The sequence below is a fragment of the Erythrolamprus reginae genome, chromosome 3, assembly GCF_031021105.1.
Source record: "Erythrolamprus reginae isolate rEryReg1 chromosome 3, rEryReg1.hap1, whole genome shotgun sequence".
NCBI lineage: Eukaryota > Metazoa > Chordata > Lepidosauria > Squamata > Dipsadidae > Erythrolamprus > Erythrolamprus reginae.
The window spans coordinates 171,153,005-171,175,148 of record NC_091952.1 but is presented as its reverse complement, the minus strand read 5'-3'; the positions used below and the strand labels follow the sequence as shown (position 1 = coordinate 171,175,148).

The 22,144-nt window shown below is 41.5% G+C and overlaps 1 protein-coding gene across 1 annotated transcript in view; it reads right to left on the bottom strand.

Moving 5' to 3' along the window:
• The window catches only part of MYLK4 (myosin light chain kinase family member 4), a 114,687-nt gene that overhangs the window by 37,667 nt on the left and 54,876 nt on the right, over window positions 1–22,144 (bottom strand). The window contains exon 3 of the mRNA XM_070747159.1: window positions 1,069–1,135. Coding sequence (XP_070603260.1) covers window positions 1,069–1,135 — 67 coding nt within the window. The remainder of the gene's footprint in view (window positions 1–1,068; window positions 1,136–22,144) is intronic.

Here is a 22,144-nt window from a genome sequence, read left to right as displayed (position 1 = left end):
GTTTAAATCTATTACGTGCTTACTACCATTCCCACAGTGTGGTAATAGTACAAACTTTGGTAACCCTTCATTGGTTACACCCCAGATAAACTTTATTAGTATAATATAGTATACTGTATATACCAATTGCAAAAGAAGGCAGAAAAGTATTCTTTTCATCCTTCCTATTTTTAAAATTCCTGGAACCATACAAAAACTCTGAATAGAAACTTTATATGGGTTCCAAACCTTAAATTCATTTACTTTATTTTATTTATTTGAGTTTATTGGTCACTCCCACTTCAATGGACTCTACAGTTAATATATAGTTAATTTGTTCATCCCCAAGCAAATTTTTAGATGTTTGCCAGAGATCTTTGGCCATTTTTTAAAAAATAAAACAATTCCCGGTATATAAAGGTTGACTCAGCCTTCTATCCTTCTGAAGTTGGTAAAATGAGGGCCCAGATTGTTGAGGACAATATGCTGACTGTGTAAACCATTTAGAGTTGTTGTTGTTGTTGTTGTTGTTGTTATTATTTATTTATTTATTTATTTTTATTTTTTATTTATTAGATTTGTATGCTGCCCCTCTCCGTAGACTCTGTCGAGTGGGCTGTAAAGCACTGTGAACTGGTATATAAGTCTAAGTGCTATTGCTATATATTGTCAGTTCTATTAACTGTAATTCCTTTGTTCTACTGAACAAACCCTATTGTAGCTCAAATCAAAAATTCCATTTGCAGTGAGCAACACAACTTCTCTAAGATTTGGCAAACAAGTTATGGCAACAGACAATTAAGGGGACACAGTGCTTTTAATATTGGTAAGTAGCATGGCTGATCTAGTTACAGGAATGAGGTTATGCAATGCTGGCACAAGAAAAACACAACTAGCTGATCTAGAGGGATAGACTTGGCACAAGTCCCATGGGCAAAAAGCCAAGGTTAAGAAATTTTATCCCAGAATGCCCTGGGGTGAAAAACCCTTTTTTCCATTTGACAAATCATACTCTCCTTGTCTAGAGCACAAAGCTGCAAAAACAATACCACTTGTGTTCGCTTTGAGAGAAAGAAAGAGATATCTAACCTGAGGAATCGGGCATTTTTTTCTTTTTTATAGATTTTGTTCCCTTTGCTGTAAGATACGACTTTTCCTATGGGAAAAACAAGCAAACAGGTCAAGGTTTCATAACATATTTCCTTTGTAAAATGTTGCATTTCCTTGTTCTAAGCACAGATTTTTCATGACTGCCAATCAAAATCGAACTTTGACAGCATCTGTAATTATTTTCCCCTTTCTGTCACCATTTATGAAATTCTTTCACCTGAATTTGTAATTATGCAATATACTACTCTGAACTCTCTGGGGTTCCCTTAAAGAAGGAATTCGTAGTCCAGTCCCTGCTGCTAAATAATTTTTATTTCTTGGAAAGTTTGGTGCTGACTGTTGTGTTTGAAAATTAAGATTTTACTCTTATTCAATATTTGGCCATCATGAAGGTAAAATTTTAAATTTTAAATAATTAGTGAAATGTTACATGTCATTGCTAGCTAGATAAATTATTAGAAGCTATTTACATTCTCTGATGAAACTAAAGTGAGCAGAATTATCTGCAAATCTACTGAAGATAAAAGCACGGAATAATGAACATGCAAACCTGCTGAAGATAAAAACATGACAATAAATTTTGAAATAAAGTAAGACAGTTAACTTTTAAAATACCCTGCTTCTCTCAAAATAAGTCATCCACTGATAATGAGCCCAATTGGGTGTTTGAATGCAGGGCAATAATACTTCAGAGTTCAAAAAAATATAAGACAGGGTCTTATTTTCGGGAAAAACACAGGTAGTTAATCTAGAAGTCTATTTTAGGAATCCACAAAAAATACAAATTATTTTGAGAATGCATGCCTTTCCAGACATCTCTTTCACTTTTTGAAAGGCTTTTAACATGAATATATAGAAAGTGTCTACTATAATGTTATCTTAACAAAACCTAATTTTAAAAAATTGACACATCTTATTTGTTCTGCAACGGAAATGGTTTTCCAACAACTATTTTTGAATTGCATTCCAAAACCATATAAAGCAAGGACATAAAGCTTTTTTCTCAGCTGAGTGCCATATTTGGCTTTGGATGTGAATACAGAGAGAGAGGAAAAAAAATCCCCAAAATAGGCAAAGCATGGACGATAGTGTACATATTTATTTATATTAAAATTTTCAATTTGGAATCTACTTCTGAAGAGGCTTTGCAGGTGGCTATGCAAGTTTTGCAAGGCATGTAATAAATAACCTGCCATTTTCAAAGCAATATCGGTCACATCTTAATTATTTTACCTTGTTATCACTTTTAACACAGCCCTTTCCACACAGATACAAATTGCATGTGTTCCAACACTGACGTATATGTTTCCAAAACGGACACATATGTCTTCACCTTCTCCTTGAGAATGGCCAATATTTTATCTACTTGGCCAATGAGACAGTACTAAACATGGCACTAGCTGCCTCTATTCCTGCCCTTTATTTTTATTTTGCTACATTTTGTGGCATATTTTAAAAATACCTGACAGCATCTGCAGTTATGGATGGTTGCAAGGGGGAAAAAGGAGTATCAGGAATCTAAGGAGTGAAAGTCAGAGGGTTTCTTTTTGAGGACGATTGGTTTTGATCATTCACATATGAATTAGACCGTATGAGAATGTCCTGGTATTTACTGTGACTATTTACCCACTGCTAAATGTAGAGTTTTTGGTAAGTTCTTCTATCCAATTATGGTAGAGCTGGTATAACAATAACCATCCCATTGCTACTAGGATATTTCTTAATCGCTATTAGCTGCTAAGACTTTTTTGGGTCAAATTCAACTCCTGTTGCTATTACAAATATCTCCACGCCCATGTTCCTTGGCAACTATACAGAAGTGTTTTGGGGAAGTCCTCATCAGATATGATTCCGTTGAATTATTCAAAATTATCCATCTGGCTGGGCATTTTCACTGATACACTCCAGTAAAATAGCTTCCTTTCTTTTTCTTTCTTTTTCATTGTCCCTTTTAATCTGGCACACAGCATGGAACATTGGGATGTAAAGTTGATCTTTCTGCCAGAGTGTTAGAGTAACAGCATATAATAATTCAACAATAGAATAGAATTCTTTACTGGCCAAGAGTGATTGGACATACAAGGAAGGACTCAACTAAAATGTAAGAGATTTTCAGAGTTCTTTGAAACTGATTAACATTCCCATTATTTTTTAAAAACACAGGACTGATTTTAAAAAAAGGTTTTTCCCAGAATTTGTTATCATTTAAAGAAAGATGATGATTTAAAACTACCATATTTTTTGAAGTATAAGACGCACCTTTTTCCTTCCTAAAAGAAGCTGATAATTCAGGTGCGTCTTATACTCTGAATATAGCTTTTTTTAAAGCTTTTTTCCCCAGTCCTAACTAGGTTCTAACGATCTTCCCAGCTCTCACTTTGCAGGTTCTTTCATTGTTATTCTCTGCGAAGAATGTTTTCCAAGCCCTAAGTCTTTGCAAGGTTTTTCGATTGCTCTACCTTGCTCCGAATAAGTTTCTTTCCAGCCCCTAGCCGGGTGCTAACGATATTCCCAGCTCTTACCAGCTTGCAAGCTCTTTCACTGTTACTCTCTGTGAAGAATATTTTCCAAACTCTGTCTTTATAGGTTTTTTCATTGCTCTAACGTGCTCTGAATAGGTTTCTTTCCAGCCCTAACCAGGTACTAACAATGTTCCCAGCTCTTACAGGCTCGCAAACTCTTTCATTGTATTTCTTTCTGAATAAGGTTTTTTTTTAAAGCTCTAACCAGGGGATAAAATAATGTGCTGAAGCTGACCAGACTAAGGACCTAGCCAGATGAATATCTGGTGTTGTGGTTAGCTCTGGCCCAGCTCCTGCCCCAAGGAATGTGCAGGTGGATGTGGGGGAAACATCCACATGCCACAGGCCTGTTTTGCTCCCGATGGAATCTGCCGACGAAGCCTCCTCTGACCAAGGAAGTCTGAGTGACAGGGAAGAGGGGAGTTTGGCAGACAGCCCAGGAGGAGATCAATCATCTGTATCATCCCTGGATTCTGAACAAGAATTAATGACACATCCACGCATGCGTAGAGTGATGCATAGGAGACAACAACTGAAGGATTATTACAAGAGAAAATGAGGCCACCTGTGGTTGGGTGGGGCTGCTGTAATTAGTGCTACAGATAAAAGTGCAGCCTGGTGTTTTAGCCTCATGGCAGTTTATCTGATTCATTGTTTCGTCAAGATCATGGTTTTTGTGCTGTTCAAGATTGTGTGTGGACTCTCTGGATTTTAGTATTGGACTCAATTTCCCAGTTACTAGGTGAGCAATTGGATTGCATTTAACCTGTGCCTTGTGTGTGCCAGAAAATCCCTTTGACATTTAAAAAGGGAGCTGTTTCTGTTTTTCTGCTTATAAAAACTTTTGGGTTTTCCTTTTATCATGTGGTGTGTGTCTTCCTGGACTAATTACCCTGTAATTACGGGCAGTTGAAACACGCTGGCAGAACAATCTGATAAACAGATTATTTTTTCTATTTTCCTCCCCAAAAACTAATGTACGTCTTATACTCCGGTGCATCTTATTCTCCGAAAAATACGGTAACAGGTGGCTTCTAACTCTAATTGACACTGATAACTGGACTATAATTTAGAGCCTTACTTAAACAGACAAACAGAATGGCCACAGGTGGGCCAAAAAGGAATGGGGATGGGTGGGAGACTTTTGATTTCCTGCCAGCTTTCTCAATGCCTTTCCTCGTATGGAATGTCATCATGGGCATCACAATGGTGTATCAATTTGGCAGCACTGAAGCAGCCAGAGTTTTGCCCAATTTCAATGCCATGGTAATTATGGACCCTGCATTTGGATACATTCTGTCAGCACACTTGAATTATAGCGATTCAAAAATTGATGCCCTAAGATTCATCCAACTGACAATTGAAGATCACAAGCAAACTAATAGACACAAGAGTTTTGGAAGTATATAAATTATAAAGCCAGAACAGGCTTGAAAACATAATAATAAATTGGTAAAATGCTGACTGTGGTTAGCAGTGAATTTATAGTATAACTTGTTTGGGACTACTTTTTCTGTAGTCTTCAGTGCTTCGGTGACATCTAGAGGTTGCTTGTATGAATATATTTCTCCACCCCAAAATTATACTTTTAACTAATGGGGGGAAGGGATAGATCATGCCCGGATTAATCCCAGACAGTTCTTTCATATAACCATTCCGTTTTCAAAAATAGCCAGCCAGAGTCTCCTGAGCTAATCGTCTCCTATCACTTGACCTTCCGCTATTTTGTTATTTCAGGTAAAGTGGCCATAATGATGGCTGATAAATATTAAATCACTATGCAGTTTAAGCTGAAATTGCTGACTGGAACTAAAATAATAAAGACTCCAAGATATAAACGGTATCTTCAACATTTTGTATGAAAATGCACAAAAGGTTAAAAAATAAAATAAAAAAGAAACCACTTATAACTGGAGCCCTCTTTTTGAACCTTACCACATTTTATTTATTTAAGGGTCCCCGAGGATCAAGCAGTAGATAATTTACATGTTTAATATGAGCAAATGTGTAAAAGAACTTTAAAACAAATTACTCTGAAAACAAATTAGACAAATCAATTTTAAATACTACTAGGCACAGATACTAAAATAGCAGTAATAAAATTAATTATAAGTGCACTTTTTAGCAGAAAATTAACATTAAAAATTACCCTCAGTAAACATGCATAAATCTAAGTTACAATGTTTCAAGCTGTAGCATCGATATAAATGCTGAAAAAGGGAAGATCAACTTCCAAGTTAGACAACCAAAAACCTGAGCTTTACATAATTATCATAGCAACTTCCTGACTGAGAGAATGGTTAAAATAGCACAACACATGGAAAATATTACTCGCAAAGAAAATTAACTGTGATTTCCCACTATAAAAGGGACCACAAATGTGAAAGTGTGCATAATTATGTGAAAGAGCTACTTAATTTTTTTTTTAAAAAGAGATTTCCATAACTGAGTTATGGGTAGATGAATTCAAGTAGTAGATGAATTCATCAATGGCATTATGACTGTTTCCCATATACGCCATTCCCACATACTGTATAATGACGAACCAAACTATTGGGGAAAATATGTTGACTCTGTAAAATGCTTAGAGAGGGCTGTAAAGCACTATAAACAGGGGTGGGCAGCAGGCAGAATGGGGTGGAATGCAGTTCCACTGGCGGAAATGAAGCTGCGTGAGCAACTCCAGCTGATCGATGGCTGTCACTTCATGGATTACTGGTCTCGATTCTCCTTCCCCCCCCCCCTGCTGCTACTGCTGTGTCTGCGCTCCTTGCTTTTTTCCTCTTTCCTCCTTCCTGGCCTCGGACGAGCTTCCTTCTCTCCTGCCCGGCTCCCCTCCAACCTCACATGGCCACCTCTCGCCTGAGGTGCAAGCAGAAGGCGTGGTTGGAACAGGCGCTGGCAGCATTTATCCTTCTGGCAGCACCCATTTGCCTAGCTACCTAGTCTGAGGTGGGGGGGGGGGTAACCCAGGAAGCAGAGCACGGGAAACGCAAAGCAAATTGTGACCCCCAGCGAGCGACATTGGAAAGGTTGTACGTCGAGGACTTAACAGTTCACTTGAACGATGATGATTGTTCAAGCCACTCCCACCTGGTCACATGGCCAGCAAGTCACTCCTACACAATCACATGGTAATTAAGCCACACCCACAAAATAAGCCACACCCACAGTGTGGCAGTAAAAAGTTTGGCTGCCCATTGCTAATTGTAAAGCCAGTGTAGGGTTGCTACTGGTATGGATGAGGCCAGTGCACCAGTAGTGAAAGTTGCGCTGTGCACACAGCTTCTTTTCTCCTGTGTACATGCCCATCCCAGTGTGGTTTTGCTTCTGTGCATGTGCAAAAAGCAAAATCTTACGAATAGACGCATGAGTGTGAGACTTTGGCAATTTTTTTCCTTCTGCACATGCATGGAAGAAAAAAAAAACCCACACCAAAATCTCTCTCTTGCACATGTCCTCTTGCAAGATTTTGCTTCCTGTGCATGCGTAGAAGCAAAAACATGCTGGGATCTGTGCACGCATGCAGGAGGAGCGAAGCTGCATGTGCAGCCCACCAATAGCGGTGGCAATGGGAATCCGCGCCTGTGTAAAGTGGTATATACGTCTAAGTGCTATTGTTATTGCTATACATTAAAAAAAAAAATCTCTGAAAAGCAATGGCTCATGTGCCAGCAGATATGGTTCCGTGTGCCACCTGTAGCACCCGTGCCATAGGTTCACCATCACTGCTTTAGACTAAAGTACACTTTCGATCGGGACTCCCATCTTTCGCAGCTAGCCTCCCCTGCTACCAGAGACAAGGTCATTTGAAAGCTGAAAGAGGCTGCTATATAAAATATTTACTTTCAATTACCACTTTCTCTCTGGTGCCCCGATCTGGCAACTGTGTAGCAGGTTGCCTTCAACGGGGAACCAGCACTGGGTTGTGATGAACAAGGTCTTCTTTCTATAAGCCTTCTGGCTGTTCTTTCTGGAGCATAAATATTTGCCTGGATTCTTCTGAGAGCAAAGTGTTCTCAAAGCAATCAAGACAGAAAAAAAAACTACTCTTAAAACTTCGTGCCATTTTCATTCCCATCTACCATAGCCTGCCCTGATGGTTGGACACGATTACTTGAATAAACACGTCCTGGAAAAGGCAGGAGTTAGAGCAGAAGGCAGCTTTTTAGACATAAATTATCATACCATTAGCAGCACTTGGGGATTCCATCCAAAATTAACCGGGAGGTTTTATGAACACCTGACTTCTTTTTTAAAGAGCCATTTGAATTGCCTCTTTATGCACCCTGTCCAATCTGGCAATGTATAATGTTCAACTTCCTTCTCTTTTTTTAAAAATTCACATATTGAAATCCTTTGATTTCCCCCCCTCCCTTCTGCCAGAAGGTCTACAATGAATGTTTTTATGAAGGTTTAATCATAAAATCCTGTCTAACATTCTATCCGACAAGGTGCAGTTCATTAGTGAGAAAAGCAAGGCAGGAAAAACCAACTCCATAGGCATAGAATAGTCGGAAACTTCCTGGCAGTGAGAACAATTAATCAATGGAATAGCTTGCCTCCCAGAGTCATTGGTGTTCCATCTCTGGAGGTTTTCAAAAAAAAGTCATTTGTCCGGAATGATATAAGATTATATGCTTTGGGCCGGCTGGGGATTGGACTAGAAGACCTCCAAAATATCTTCCAACCCTGTGATTCTATATTTATACTCTTATTTGATATTTGTAGGGTGATTTGCTTGGGTTGTAAACACTGTTCCCTCTAATTTTTTTGGGGGGGTGGGCGGAAAAGTATAGTGTCTGAGCGGCAGTCCCTTTGGGACTGGGCGCCACAGAAATAATAAATAAATAAACAAACAAACAAACAAATAAAAAACCCACCCTGTTTTGCCTGAGATAATTTCAAAATAAAATACTGTACTGTGTGTCTATAACAGTGAGCTCATAATAGGGCAACTCTATCAATATCAAAATGCCAGTTAAATAGTTGAGCTAGTTTCAAACTAGATTTTGATTTTCTTTCTCTCTTCCTTACTCCCATTCTTTTTCTTTTTCTTTTCCTTCCTCTCCTTTTTCTATCTGTTTCTCTCTCTTCCTCTCTTCCTCTCTCTCTCCTTCCCTCTCACTCTTTCCCTCTCGGCTTCTGGGCAAGTTTGCAAAACTCTGAGTTGATGATGATTTTTAAGTGAGCGATTGCTCACTGCTCAGCTTAGAGGGAACTATGGTTGTAAATAATAGTTGTGGTTGGAATGCCTCCCTTCCTTGTCTGTGTGACCTCTAAGCGCCTTCTTCTCACCCTTAGCCACCTCTGTGGTCTGCAGTCTCCGCTCATCAAGTTGATTTTCAATAAACTTCACAAGGGCCTCTTTTAACAAATCAACCTTTGCTTTAACTGTGGTCAGCAGCTCAAAAATAGAGAGTACGGTTTGTGCTGTTAACAGGCTTTGTCTTGATAAGAAGTCAATTATACTCTCATTATTCAAATTTGTCAAGTTTGGCTTCTCACCAGTGTTCCCTCTAATTTTGGGGGGGGGGGGCGGAAAAGTATAGTGTCTGAGCGGCAGTCCCTTCGGGACTGGGCAGCACAGAAATAATAAATAAATAAATAAATAAACAAATAAATAAATAAATAAAAAACCCACCCTGTTTTGCCTCAGAGAATTTCAAAATAAAATACAGTACTGTACTGTGTGTCTATAACAGTGAGCTCATAATAGGGCAACTCTATCAATATCAAAATGCCAGTTAAATAGTTGAGCTAGTTTCAAACTAGATTTTGATTTTCTTTCTCTCTTCCTTACTCCCATTCTTTTTCTTTCTCTTTTCCTTCCTCTCTTTTTTCTATCTGTTTCTCTCTCTTCCTCTCTTCCTCTCTCTCTCCTTCCCTCTCACTCTTTCCCTCTCGGCTTCTGGGCAGGTTTGAAAAACTCTGAGTTGATTATGATTTTTAAGTGAGCGATTGCTCACTGCTCAGCTTAGAGGGAACTATGCTTCTCACCCCCCTCTTTCGAAAGCTCTGCAGCTGGGCAGAGGACAGGAATCTGTTCAGAGGTGAAGGAGGGGTCCTCCTCCTCTGCCGAAGAAGCAAGATCTATGAGATGTTGGCTTTCGATCTCTGCTTGTTCATCCCACTCCAATGCCTCCTGTTCTCTTGAAGAGTTGAAAGGTGTTAGGTTACTCACAGGGAGTGGCTGCCTGCTTCTCAGATAGCTGTCGACCTTCTGTTGTTTCAAGGGCTTTGGTGAAGTTTATGATGCAGAGTATGTGCGTTGCCTCTTCTTGCTTTTTCCCGTATTGGTTAATTATGAAAACCTCCGGTGTCCAGCTCTCCTTTTCTCTGTCTTGCTTCTCGGCCTTTTTTTTGGGTATAATTTATAATAAATTATAATAAAGCCAAGAGGAACTGCTGCGGACACATTCCACCCGGTATGGATTTTTAAAAAGTTTTTTTAAAAAAATGAATTAAAAGTATAAAATATTTTGTTAAAATGTTAAAATGTAAAAATGGAGTTAAAAGTTTAAAATAAATTAAAATTAAGTTTAAAATTTAAAAATATAAATGTCGTCCATCTTGGCTCCTCTGTGATTCTATATTTCCTTGGTCTTTTGTCTTTTATGATTGACTCAAGCACCAAAACAAACTGTTCTAGCACTTGAGCTCATCTGCATTTATTAGACTGTGTGTGTATGTATGTGTATATGTGTATTTACAACAACTTTCTGCAATGAGGTAAGTACCTCAAAGTACACTCAGAGAATTATTGGAATTTGACATTCAGCTTTTGTAGCAATCCATGAATAACTACATTAACAATTACTAACTTTATTAACTGTTATGATTAGTTGAGTAATGATTTCAGACTGTTTAATATATAAATCTCAACCAATTTCACACTGTTCTGTCGGGCTCTCTGGTAGACTCCTCCCAAAAATTCACAGGTACAAATTTCAGACACACACACATTTGAAAATTCAAAACATTGTTCTTTATAATGAAAAGTCACTTAAACCAAGCCCTCTTTTGGTATAGCAAAGAGCACTCATCTCCAACCGAACTGGTAATTTGTACAAGTTCCTTATCAGTTCTGTGACACTTAGCTTGCAGCTGTGAGGCAATTCACAGTCCTTCTTCTTTCACAAAGTGAAACACACTTTGCTCTGGTTTAGTTTCAAAGCAGGGAACAATCAGCACACAAAAAGTCAAAGTCAGTAAAGCAGTCACGAAACACAACGATCAGATAATCCTCCACAATGGCCAAACTCACATGCTGCTATTTATAGCAGCCTCACTAATTACCACAGCCCCACCCAACCACAGGTGGCCTCATTTTCTTTGATAATAATCTCTCAGTTGTTGTTGCCTATGCATCGCTCTCCGCATGCGTGGCTGTATCATTAACTCTTGTTCTGAATCCAAGGAGGAGCTACATAATTGATCTCCTTCTGCGCTGTCTCCTCCCTGTCACTCATGTCTTCTTGGTCAGAGGAGCCTTCATCAGCAGATTCCACCGGGGGCAAAACAGGCCTGCAGCATGTGGATGTCTCCCCCACATCCACAGTCCTTGGGGCAGTAGCTGGGCCAGAGCTAACCACAACACATACCATGTTTGTTGATATACAAGTACTTTCATGATGCATTCATGTCTTACCTTAGCTCAGAGGTAATATCCACTAAAGATGATGATGGGATGGCAAGATTTAATGGAACCTTTTAAGAGGCTCATAGTATGTCCTTGATTGTCTCTATGTATTAACATTATGTAAACCAAATTGGTCCTGTGACTACTAAACACGAGGACTTTGTGGCACTATACTACAAAGCAAGCAAAAGGCATTGCAAAAGTATCCCATGTTGCATGAATTGGGCTTGGATAAGCACAATATTGTGTTTGGATATTGTGCAAATACTGTCCTTGCATAAGACTAAACACATTTGTCCTTTTATACTCAGTGCTCATATTTCAATTCAGAATCAAGGGATTATCCTTGCTGAAAATTGTCGTGGCATCAAAGCCACGCATGTTGTAAACCATATTCATGTCCCCCCCCCCCTCATTCATTCAATTTATTTCCCATCTGGGATTTGAAGGCAATATTGATTAGAAGAAGAGTCTCACTACATTTTATCCCCATAATAACCTTGTTAGATTCGTTGGGCTAAAACAGTGGTTGGCCCATGGGCATCTACTGACAGTCATGGTTAAGTGAAGACTTCCACCTGGATTTCTCTAGACTTAGTATAACATCTTATACTACAATGGCTCTGAATTCAATGAACTGTTAATTCCAAAAAGATCGGAGAGATTCAGATTCTTTAAGGAACTTTTCTGAAGCTCCTCTACCAATCTTATTTTTATTTTAGATCATGAATCAACAACACGGAGCTCATAAGCATCTGCCTTTGCATACAGACAGCCTGTTCTGGGTCCTCAAAATAATTAAAAATTAAGTTAAAATGCCTTTTTAAATGGGTGACATAATTTTATTCTATCTCAGTACGGTTTGAAAAGGTTCTCCTGCCATCCCATCAAGGTAGATCAGATCAGGGAAACACTTCATGCAAAGACTAGAACTCTACTTTACTAAAAACAGTGATATGACCTTGCAGGCTTCTTTGTCCTTTCATCTCCCTCCTGTGACCCAGGGAGTCAAGGAAGAGTCTAAGTCTCTTTGTGATACTCTCTCACTTTCCTGGACTTAATGTACCATATTTTTTTTGGAGTATAAGACACACCTTTTTATCCTCAAAAAGAAGGTAAAAACCTGGGTGCGTCTTATACACTAAATGCAACTCCATCCGGCCATCACACCCTTTGGCCTCTGCCTCCCAGCAAGTTTCCTCCTTGAAGCAAACAGCGCAGTACAGTAATACCTCATGATACGAACTTAATTGGTGAAAGGAGGAGGTTCGTAAGGTGAAAAGTTCGTAACACAAAACAAAGTTTCCCATAGGAATCAATGGAAACGTGATTAATCCGTGCAAGCCCAAAATTCACCCCTTTTGCCTCATTTCCGCCGGCATTCGGATTTTGTTCGGGTGTGGGTGGAGGGGGGGGAGACGGGGGGGAGACAGCGCAGGCTGCCCGGAGGGAGCCTCATGAGTGGATTAACGGAAAAGTCAACAGTTACTGTCCGGCTTGCAATGACTGGAAGGGAAGGGAGGGAAACGCACGGGCGGTTTGTACGTGCGTCTTCTCTGATTTCCTCCCTCCCTCCTTCCCCCTCACCCTCCTGGCCTCCCACCTCCTCCTCCTCCTGTATTCTGCCTCCCTCCCAGCCTCCGAGCCACATTCTCTGCGCCGCCGGCCGGCTGTCATCTTCTAAAGAAGCAAGAAGAGGAGGAGGAGCTGGGCACCTTCCTCCACTGACGCCCAGCTCCTCCTCCTCTTCTTGCTTCTTTAGAAGATGACAGCCAACCGGCAGCGCAGAGGGTGGGGATGGTGTGCGTGTGTGGAAAGGGTCAGCGGGAGAACTGGGGGGAGCCGTGGCCACTGCCCCGTGGAAGGGACCCGGCTGGGAAGCTCCCGAAGGTGTGGGCTGGGGTCTTTCCAGGAGAGCAAGCAGCAGGCATGGGCTGGGGTCCCCCCCAGTTCTCCCGCGGACCTCTTCCACACATCCCGACTCCTGCAGCCTCCGCGTTTTTCTTTCGGCCTCGGGCTGGAAAGGGGGAGCTAAGCCATCCCAGCGGCTTTTTACATTGGGGAGATGTTACCAGCCCAGCGGCATTGATTCCTCCCACCGCTTAGCTCCTCCCATCCACCCAGAAGCCGATAGTTCTGGCCTTTGTTCACCAACCTCCACGTTTTTCATATTTGCATCCTGGGCGGGCGGGCGGGCGAGGAGGCGCGACCGACCGGCTCAGGCTCCGGCTAGGACAGGGCGGGCAGCGGCTGGGTGCAGCGGCGAGGGTGCGTCCGACTCAGGGCTGGCGGCGCCCGATGCACCGGGGAACATCAGCTCAGCGGATCAAACCCGGCTCCTTTCGGCCCAGCATCTCGGGCCAAGCGGCTGCCTTCCGTCACTGAGCCTGGCTCACCCGGAAGATCGTAGCGCGCGTTGGCTGCAGCGGCGAGGGAAGCCAAGCCGGCAGCAACGTCGCCGCCGCCACAGCCAACGCGCGCTACGATCTTCCAGGCGAGCCAGGCTCAGTGACGGAAGGCAGCCGCTTGGCCCGGGATGCTGGGCCGAAAGGAGCCGGGCTTGATCCGCTGAGCCTGGCCGGCTTGGCTTCCCTTGCCAGCGCAGGCAACACGCGCTGCCATCTTCCGGGCCAGTCAGGCTCAGTGGATCAAGCCCGGCTCCTTTCAGCCCAGCATCCCGGGCCAAGCAGCTGCCTTCCGTCACTGAGTCTGGCTCGCCCGGAAGATCGTAGCGCGCATTGGCTGCAGCGGCGAGGGAAGCCAAGCCGGCAGCAACGTCGCCGCCGCCGCAGCCAACGCCCGCCCGCCCGCCCAGGATGCAGACCTGCTGCCTCGCCTCACGCCCGCCGCCGGCCCGATCCTGCGCCTCCTGCTCCCCCCCCAGCCAAAAATACAAAGGCGGTCTGCCGCCGCCCGCGGAGCAATGGGAAGCTGAAGCCACCGGCGGTTTCAGACTCCCTTTGCTCCAGGCTGCTCCGCCCTGCCTGTCATGCGGTGGCAGACCGTCTTTGTGGTTTTTCTCTGGGGGGGGAGCAGGATGACCTTCCTGGCTCCCTCCCCCAGCGCCGGACCTCCTGCCCTCCCTCCCAGACAAAAACCCAAAGTGGCCTCCCGAACCCAAACGTTTTCCGTCTTACCAACCTGCCGCCGAGAAGCCCCGCCGCCCGGCTGTCACCTTTTAAAACAGCCGGGGGGCTTCCCAGAAGCCTCCCGAAGCCGAACGCCAAACCCGAACATCCGGGTTCGGCTTCGGGAGGCTGCTGGAAAGCCCCCCGGCTGTTTTAAAAGGTGACAGCCGGGCGAACGCCGAACCCGGAAGTTCGGGTTTGGGGTTCGTAACATGAAAAAAGTTCGTAAGAAGAGGCGAAAATTTTAAGAACCCCGGGTTTGTATCTCGGGTTGTTCGTAAGACGAGGGGTTCGTATCTTGAGGTACCACTGTATTGTGGTTAGCTCTGGCGCAGCTCCTGCCCCAAGGACTGTGGATGTGGGGGAGACATCCACATGCTGCAGGCCTGTTTTGCCCCCGGTGGAATCTGCTGATGAAGGCTCCTTTGACCAAGAAGACGTGAGTGACAGGGAAGAGGAGAGTGTGGCAGACAGCTCAGAAGGAGATCAATTATCTAGCTCCTCCTTGGATTCAGAACAAGAGTTAATGATACAGCCACGCATGAGGAGAGCGATGCATAGGCAACAACAACTGAGAGATTATTATCAAAGAAAATGAGGCCACCTGTGGTTGGGTGGGGCTGTGGTAATTAGTGAGGCTGCTATAAATAGCAGCCTATGGATTTGGCCATTGTGGAGGATTATCTGATTGTTATGTTTTGTGACTGCTTTACTGACTTTGACTTTTTGTGTGCTGATTTTTCCCCGCTTTGAAACTAAACCAGAGCAAAGTGTGTTTCACTTTGTGAAAGAAGAAGGACTGTGAATTGCCTCACAGCTGCAAGCTAAGTATCACAGAACTGATAAGGGACTTGTACAAATTACCAGTTTGTTTGGAGACCAGTGCTCTTTGCTATACCAAAAGAGGGCTTAGTTTAAGTGAATTTTCGTTATAAAGAACATTGTTTTGAATTTTCAAACGTGTGTGTGTCTGAAATTTGTACCTGTGAATTTTTGGGAGGAGTCTACCAGAGAGCCCAACAGAACACGCAGAGTCAGTTAAGCCAAGCATTATCAGCTTCCCAAACCACAGCTGATTTGAGGCTGGGCCATGTACTAAACTGAAAATGAAAATAGCTGCAAGGAGGCAAATTTCTGGGAAAGACACACAGATTTTTATTTTCTCCTGAACTTGATGCAAGGAGGTAAGTCAGTAACTATAAATATCTATAGAATGTTCAAATTATTGGACTTATTTTTTTTAAAGAGTGCTTTATTATTGTTCTAGACAACAAAATTTTTAAAATAAATGCTTGAACTGAAGAGGCCCAGTGGTATTGTATCTTCTTTTAAATGGCAGAGAATAACTATACTTTCAGAAAGCCACATCAATTTTAAAGATTTGTAAAAGTATAATCTGAAATGTAACAGTGTCCTGTTTAGTATTAAGATAAGGCAGCTGAGTTAAACCTTGACTTATTCATGTTTGGAGTAGATCTATTTAAATAATTGGGAGGAGTTAGTGTGACCACATTTAAAAATACTTTCTGGCATTAATATACTGCCATAATGTACATTTCTCCATTTTTTTGCTATTTCTATGGGTCAGGCACACATGGACAGAAATACACAGCAACCAGTGTATATCATCTGTACTGTTTGCTGTTTGCTGAGAAGCAAATTGCTGGGAGGCAATTTCCTTGTTTTCCTCCCTCAAAACTAAGATGCATCTTATACTCTGGTGTGTCTTATACTCTGAAAAATACAGCATATTTTTTCCATGCTTGATGTTTCCCCCGTGGCCCTTGAGTTTCTTCTCTAAAATCAACTTTATAACTCTCTACACCTCCCATTCTCACTTTAACCATTCAGGTTAAAGGGTTCTAAGAGTTTATAGTAGTAGACCAAGTGCAACTGGCACTGTAGTTATTTAGAAAGCATGTTAAAGCAACCCTTTATTTGCCCAGATGCTTTAAATAAGGAGGCTGTTATGCAATTTTATTGTCTTGCATTATTTTTCCCCTTGTCTATGGTGCAGCACTCTGGAATCCCACAGAGTAATGAATGACTTAGAAAAAAAAACCCCAAAAAACTGTTAGGGTACTAAAAGCGCCATTTCTGAAAGAATAACAGTCACATCTAAATGGAGCATTCACTTGGGAAAAAGAAATGAAAGAAGTCCATATGTCTTTCTCCAGCCCTACCACATCCAGCAGAAGATGCAATTCTACCAAAATCTAAATTTCACCCAATTTTTGTAAAAAAAAACCGGAGTCCATGATTTGTCTTCTTTTAAAGGTTTCAAAGGGATGGGGTGGCTCAGCGGCTAAGATGCTGAGCTTGTCAATCAAAAGGTCGGCAATTCAGCGGTTCAAATCCCTAGTGCTGCGTAACAGAGTGAGCCGCTATTACTTATCCCAGCTTCTGCCAATCTAGAAGTTCAAAAGCATGTAAAAAATGAAAGTAGAAAATTAGGGACCACCTTTGGTGGGAAGGTAATAGCGTTCCATGCGCCTTCGGGATTTAGTCATGCTGACCACATAACCATGGAGACGTCTTTGGACCGCGCTGGCTCTTTGGCTTAGAAACAGAGATGAGTACTGCCCCCTAGAGTTGGGAATGACTAGCACATATGTGCAAGGGGAACCTTAACCTTTACTTTAAAAGTTTCAAGGATATTTTTGTTTGTTTTGAATCCTCAAGCAGTCCTTTGAACACACGCTAAGCAGCAATAGAAAGCGCTCAGGCAGTAATAGTTTTGGGTTGGAAGGATGCGACAAAATGGACAATGCAAAATTGGTATAGGTACATGGTGGATCATATTCAATTTGAAATTATGGATAAAAGGATAAATTCGGATAATGAAACTGAGTTGGGACAGCTGATGGGACGGTGGGACAAGGTAAGACGATATATGACGAGCAGAATCTGAGACCAAGCTACAAGAACTAAATTGGAATCACTCTATAATATGTAATTAGATATTTTGCTCTTGGGTCAAGTGGACTATACAAGAAACACCCCCGATTTGGTGGTGGGGAATGTGTGAGTGTCTGGGTGGTGGGCACATTTCACTATGCACTGTTTTATGTTGTGTGTAATATAAATTTGTTAAAAAATAATAAATAATTTTTATTTATTTTTTTAAAAAGCACAAAAATATAAGTATTATTGAAAGGAGACAGGTCCCTAATTGCAACCCAGTTTGGAGCATGTCTCCAAATATTCAGTAGTTCCACTGGGTAACCACTGTTTTTTCCTCCCTGTGGAGTGAATGATGAGATTCTAATTGCCAATTGTACTTGGAACAATAGTAAATACCAGGCCTTAGCTTGACAGACAGTCTCTGCAAAAGAAGTAGACAAGCCCAGCTGGGAAGCATTAGGCAGAAACTTTCACTTCTTATTTAGGAACTGAATTATAACCTGGTTTTGCTTAACGTTATACAGATGTATGTTTAGTAAATCCAGCTGTGGTTTATTGGATGGAGCCAATGCTTTTCCCCCCCTTTTTCAGAATAGCTAAATTGGCCCTGGATTCTATTAAAATGCATTTTTACTGCCTACATTAAGCTTTAATTGTGTTTCATGTTCGCGCAGACCTTTCCCTTTTATATGGACAACTGGAGTGATTAACAATAACATGCCAGAACAAATGCAATAATATCCAAAATAACGAATCAAACAATAAGAAAAGTTACTTGAGAGCAAAGCTGGAACGGTATATCTGCCATGCTGATAGGAATTGTCTTTTTCCCCATGTTGATAATCTACATTTCTTTATCTTTTATTTCAAGAAAACAGAAACAATAGGGTAAGTATTTACATCACCATTAGAGAAATAATGAAGTCCAATAAATGTAAAGTCATTTAAACTTGATAAGTAGTTAATTTGCTTAAGAATAGTTGGACACGATAGAAGTCCTCCTAAACAAAAGTCAACAACTAATGACCTTTTACTTCACTAATTCCAACCTCTACCAATTCTAGTCGGTATGGCCAGTATCAAAAAAGACACTGCAGCAAAAAAAAAAGTGGCCCTGCAGCAAGATCTACATCATTTGAAAAAAAGTTCTGTGAAGGTTTTCATATTAGAAAACCAGAAGAGGATAAACTATGACCCACCCTCGAATATCCCATTCTATTTCCTTGAGTGACGCTGCATCAAGCATTTAGAGAAACCATTCATCTTGAGCTCATTTATCTTTTGCATATTTGGAAATGAATAGGAAATGAATCAGGCTGATTCCTCAGAAATTTATTTATTTATTTATATTTTTTAATTTTTTAAATTTTTTTAATTTTTTAAATTTTTTAATTTTTTTTAATTTTTTTAATTTTTTTAATTTTTTTAATTTTTATTTTTATTTTTATTTGTTTGTTTGTTTGTTTGTTTATTAATTTATGTATGTATGTATTTATTTACTTACTTACTTACTTACTTACTTACTTACTTACTTACTTACTTACTTACTTATTGGATTTGCATGCCACCCCTCTCCGCAGACTCGGGGCGGCTAACAACAGCAATAAAACAGCATATAATAATAATCCAATACTAAAACAGTTAAAAACCCTTATTATAAAACCAAACATACATACAGACATACCATGCATAAAATTGTAAAGGCCTTGGGGGAAAGAATATCTCAATTCCCCCATGCCTGGCGGCAGAGTTGGGTTTTAAGCAGCTTACGAAAGGCAAGGAGGGTGGGGACAATTCTAATCTCTGGGGGGAGTTGGTTCCAGAGGGCCGGGGCCGCCACAGAGAAGGCTCTTCCCCTGGGTACCGCCAAGCAACATTGTTTAGTTGACGGGACCCGGAGAAGACCCACTCTGTGGGACCTTACTGGTCGCTGGGATTCGTGCAGCAGAAGGTGGTCCCTGAGATAATCTGGTCCGGTGCCATGAAGGGCTTTATAGGTCATAACCAACACTTTGAATTGCGACCGGAAACTGATCGGCAACCAATGCAGACTGCGGAATGTTGGTGTAACATGGGCATATTTGGGAAAGCCCATGATTGCTCTCGCAGCTGCATTCTGCACGATCTGAAGTTTCCGAACGCTTTTCAAAGGTAGCCCCATGTAGAGAGCGTTACAGTAGTAGAGCCTCGAGGTGATGAGGGCATGAGTGACTGTGAGCAGTGACTCCAGGTCACTGCTCACGGCTTAGAGCAGCATTGGCTTTCTAGTGACTAGAAAGCATGGAAATAATTCACAACAACTGAAGAAAACTGAATTTCCAGTGGGGAAGTCAGTATAGAATGTATCGCCTAACAACTGTGCTAGTTCACAGCATTCAGTGTTTCTCAAATTTAACTAGATGTTGGGACAGATGAAATATCACTCCAAACCTGCAAAAGTTCATTTGAGGTTTAAACTCTACTCAAATTCAGAGGGACTGCTGGGGCCTGTACAACTTACACTTTGAACCATTAGCACTTTTGTTATCTCTTCTACCACAGGTTTGGGCCTTATCCCAGATATAGAAAGCATCCTGTTTTCCCTGGAAAACTAGCATAGAAAATTGCTCAGTCCTCTCAACAATATCCAAATCATAATTTTATTATCCTTGCTTGGTCTTCATAATTTGAAAGGACATTTTTGTCCTTGATATTTGCCAGTCTTGGCAATAAAAGAGCCAGGAGAACTGGAAGTAGATATGAATCTTCCACATCTGCAAAGTTTGAAGCTTATTTTGTTTTGAGTTTACTGACTCAAGATGTCTTCTTGGTACATTGTTATTTTCTTAATACTTTAGAAGTAAGAAGTAATGTACATGTTTTGGAAAGCATATGCATTAAAGTTCTTAATGTCTTACTTCAACTTAAAAAGAAAGTTGATGTTTATCTAGATAAATATCCAAACCCCCAACACTTTACCCTTAGATTATCTATGGTTGACCTATCCAGATTCCTAAGAGGTCAGTAAGGGGCGAGTACAAGTGCATTAGAGTGCCTTCCGTCCCCTGTCCTATTGTTCTCCTATACCTTTCTTCTATTCCTATATCTCTTCTTCTATTCTTTCATTGATATGTTCTATTACTATACCTTCTTTTCTATTATTTCTTAGATATATTTTACTATGAGTATCTCCTCTATAACCTTCATCATGTATTTTACTATGTGTATATAGATATACAGTAATACCTCATGATACGAACTTAATTGGTGCAAGGAGGAGGTTTGTAACACGAAAGATTCGTAAGATGAAACATTGTTTCCCATAGGAAACAATGTAAAGTCAATTAATCCGTGCAACCAAAAAAACCCCCGCAAAAAAACGGCTTTCGGCGACTTCCGCGTTTGGCGTTCGGAGACAGCTGGGAAGCCACACGGCTGTTTTAAAAGGTCACAGCCGGCCTGGGGGGCTTCCCCGCACCACCCCGAACCCAGAACCCGGAAGTTCGGCAAAAGTTCGGGGTTCGGGGGGAGCTGGGAAGCCCCCCAGGCCGGCTGTGACCTTTTAAAACAGCCACGCGGCTTCCCAGCTGACGCCGAATGCCGAATGCAGAAGTTCGAGTTTGGCGTTCGGCTTCGGGAGACAGCTGGGAAGCCGCGTGACTGTTTTAAAAGGTCACAGCCGGCCTGGGGGACTTTCCAGCACCCCCCCGAACCCCCAACCCGGAAGTTCGGCAAAAGTTCAGGGTTCGGGGGGTGCTGGGAAGCCCCCCAGCGTGGCTGTGACCTTTTAAAACAGCCGCGCGGCTTCCCAGCTGTTTCCCGAAGCCGAATGCCAAAGCCGAACTTCCGCGTTCGGCGTTCGGAGACAGCTGGGAAGCCGTGCGGCTGTTTTAAAAGGTCACATCCGGGCTGGGGGACTTCCCAGCAACCTCCAGAACCGAACCCGGGGTTCAGAAAAATTTTGTCTCTTCTTACGAACTTTTTTCGAGTTACGAACCGGCGTTCGGGAGGCTGCTGGGAAGCCCCGCCGCCCGGCTGTCACCTTTTAAAACAGCCGCACGGCTTCCCAGCTGTCTCCGAACGCCGGTTCGTAACTCGAAAAAAGTTCGTAAGAAGAGGCAAAATTTTTCTGAACCCCGGGTTCGTATCACGAGTTGTTCGTAAGACGAGGGGTCCGTATCTTGAGGTACCACTGTATACCCACTGAAACCCTCATTGTGTATTGGACAAAATAAATAAATGAATGAATGAATGAATGAATACATAAATAAATAAATAAATAAATAAATAAATAAATAAATAAATAAATAAATAAATAAATAAATAAATAAATAAATAAATAAATAAATAAAATTCATGCCATGATTTTTTAAAATCATATTCTACAGTGACTGTGCTTTACACCACATGCATAAACCATTGGGTCAAAAATGATTATATATAAGTGGCTCTGATTAAGAGTAGAATTGGGTAAAGCTAAATAAGGGTGGGGACAGCATAGCTAAAATCTGCTGGTCCTACCAGCTGTTCATTTAAAGAAATCTAGACTGACGCTATGAAAAGATAAATATATTTATATGGAAGAACAGACTGTCCTTAAACTAAATGCGCATTTTGGCTAGCTTAAATAAACATCACCTGTTAACTTAGCTGATAATGATCTCAAAGGACAGCAATCTAAACCTTAAGGGCTTAACCATATTCTATTTTTTGGATACCTATCCAAAAAATAAGTTGAAGCAGTTTTGTAAAATGTATGGACGAGGAGATACATTCTTGTATGTCATTCAGAGAAATGCAGAGACAATCTTCTTATGCAGAGTTACAGACTGTATCATAGGATGCACCTTCAGTTTATATCAATGGCATTCTATGCTTCA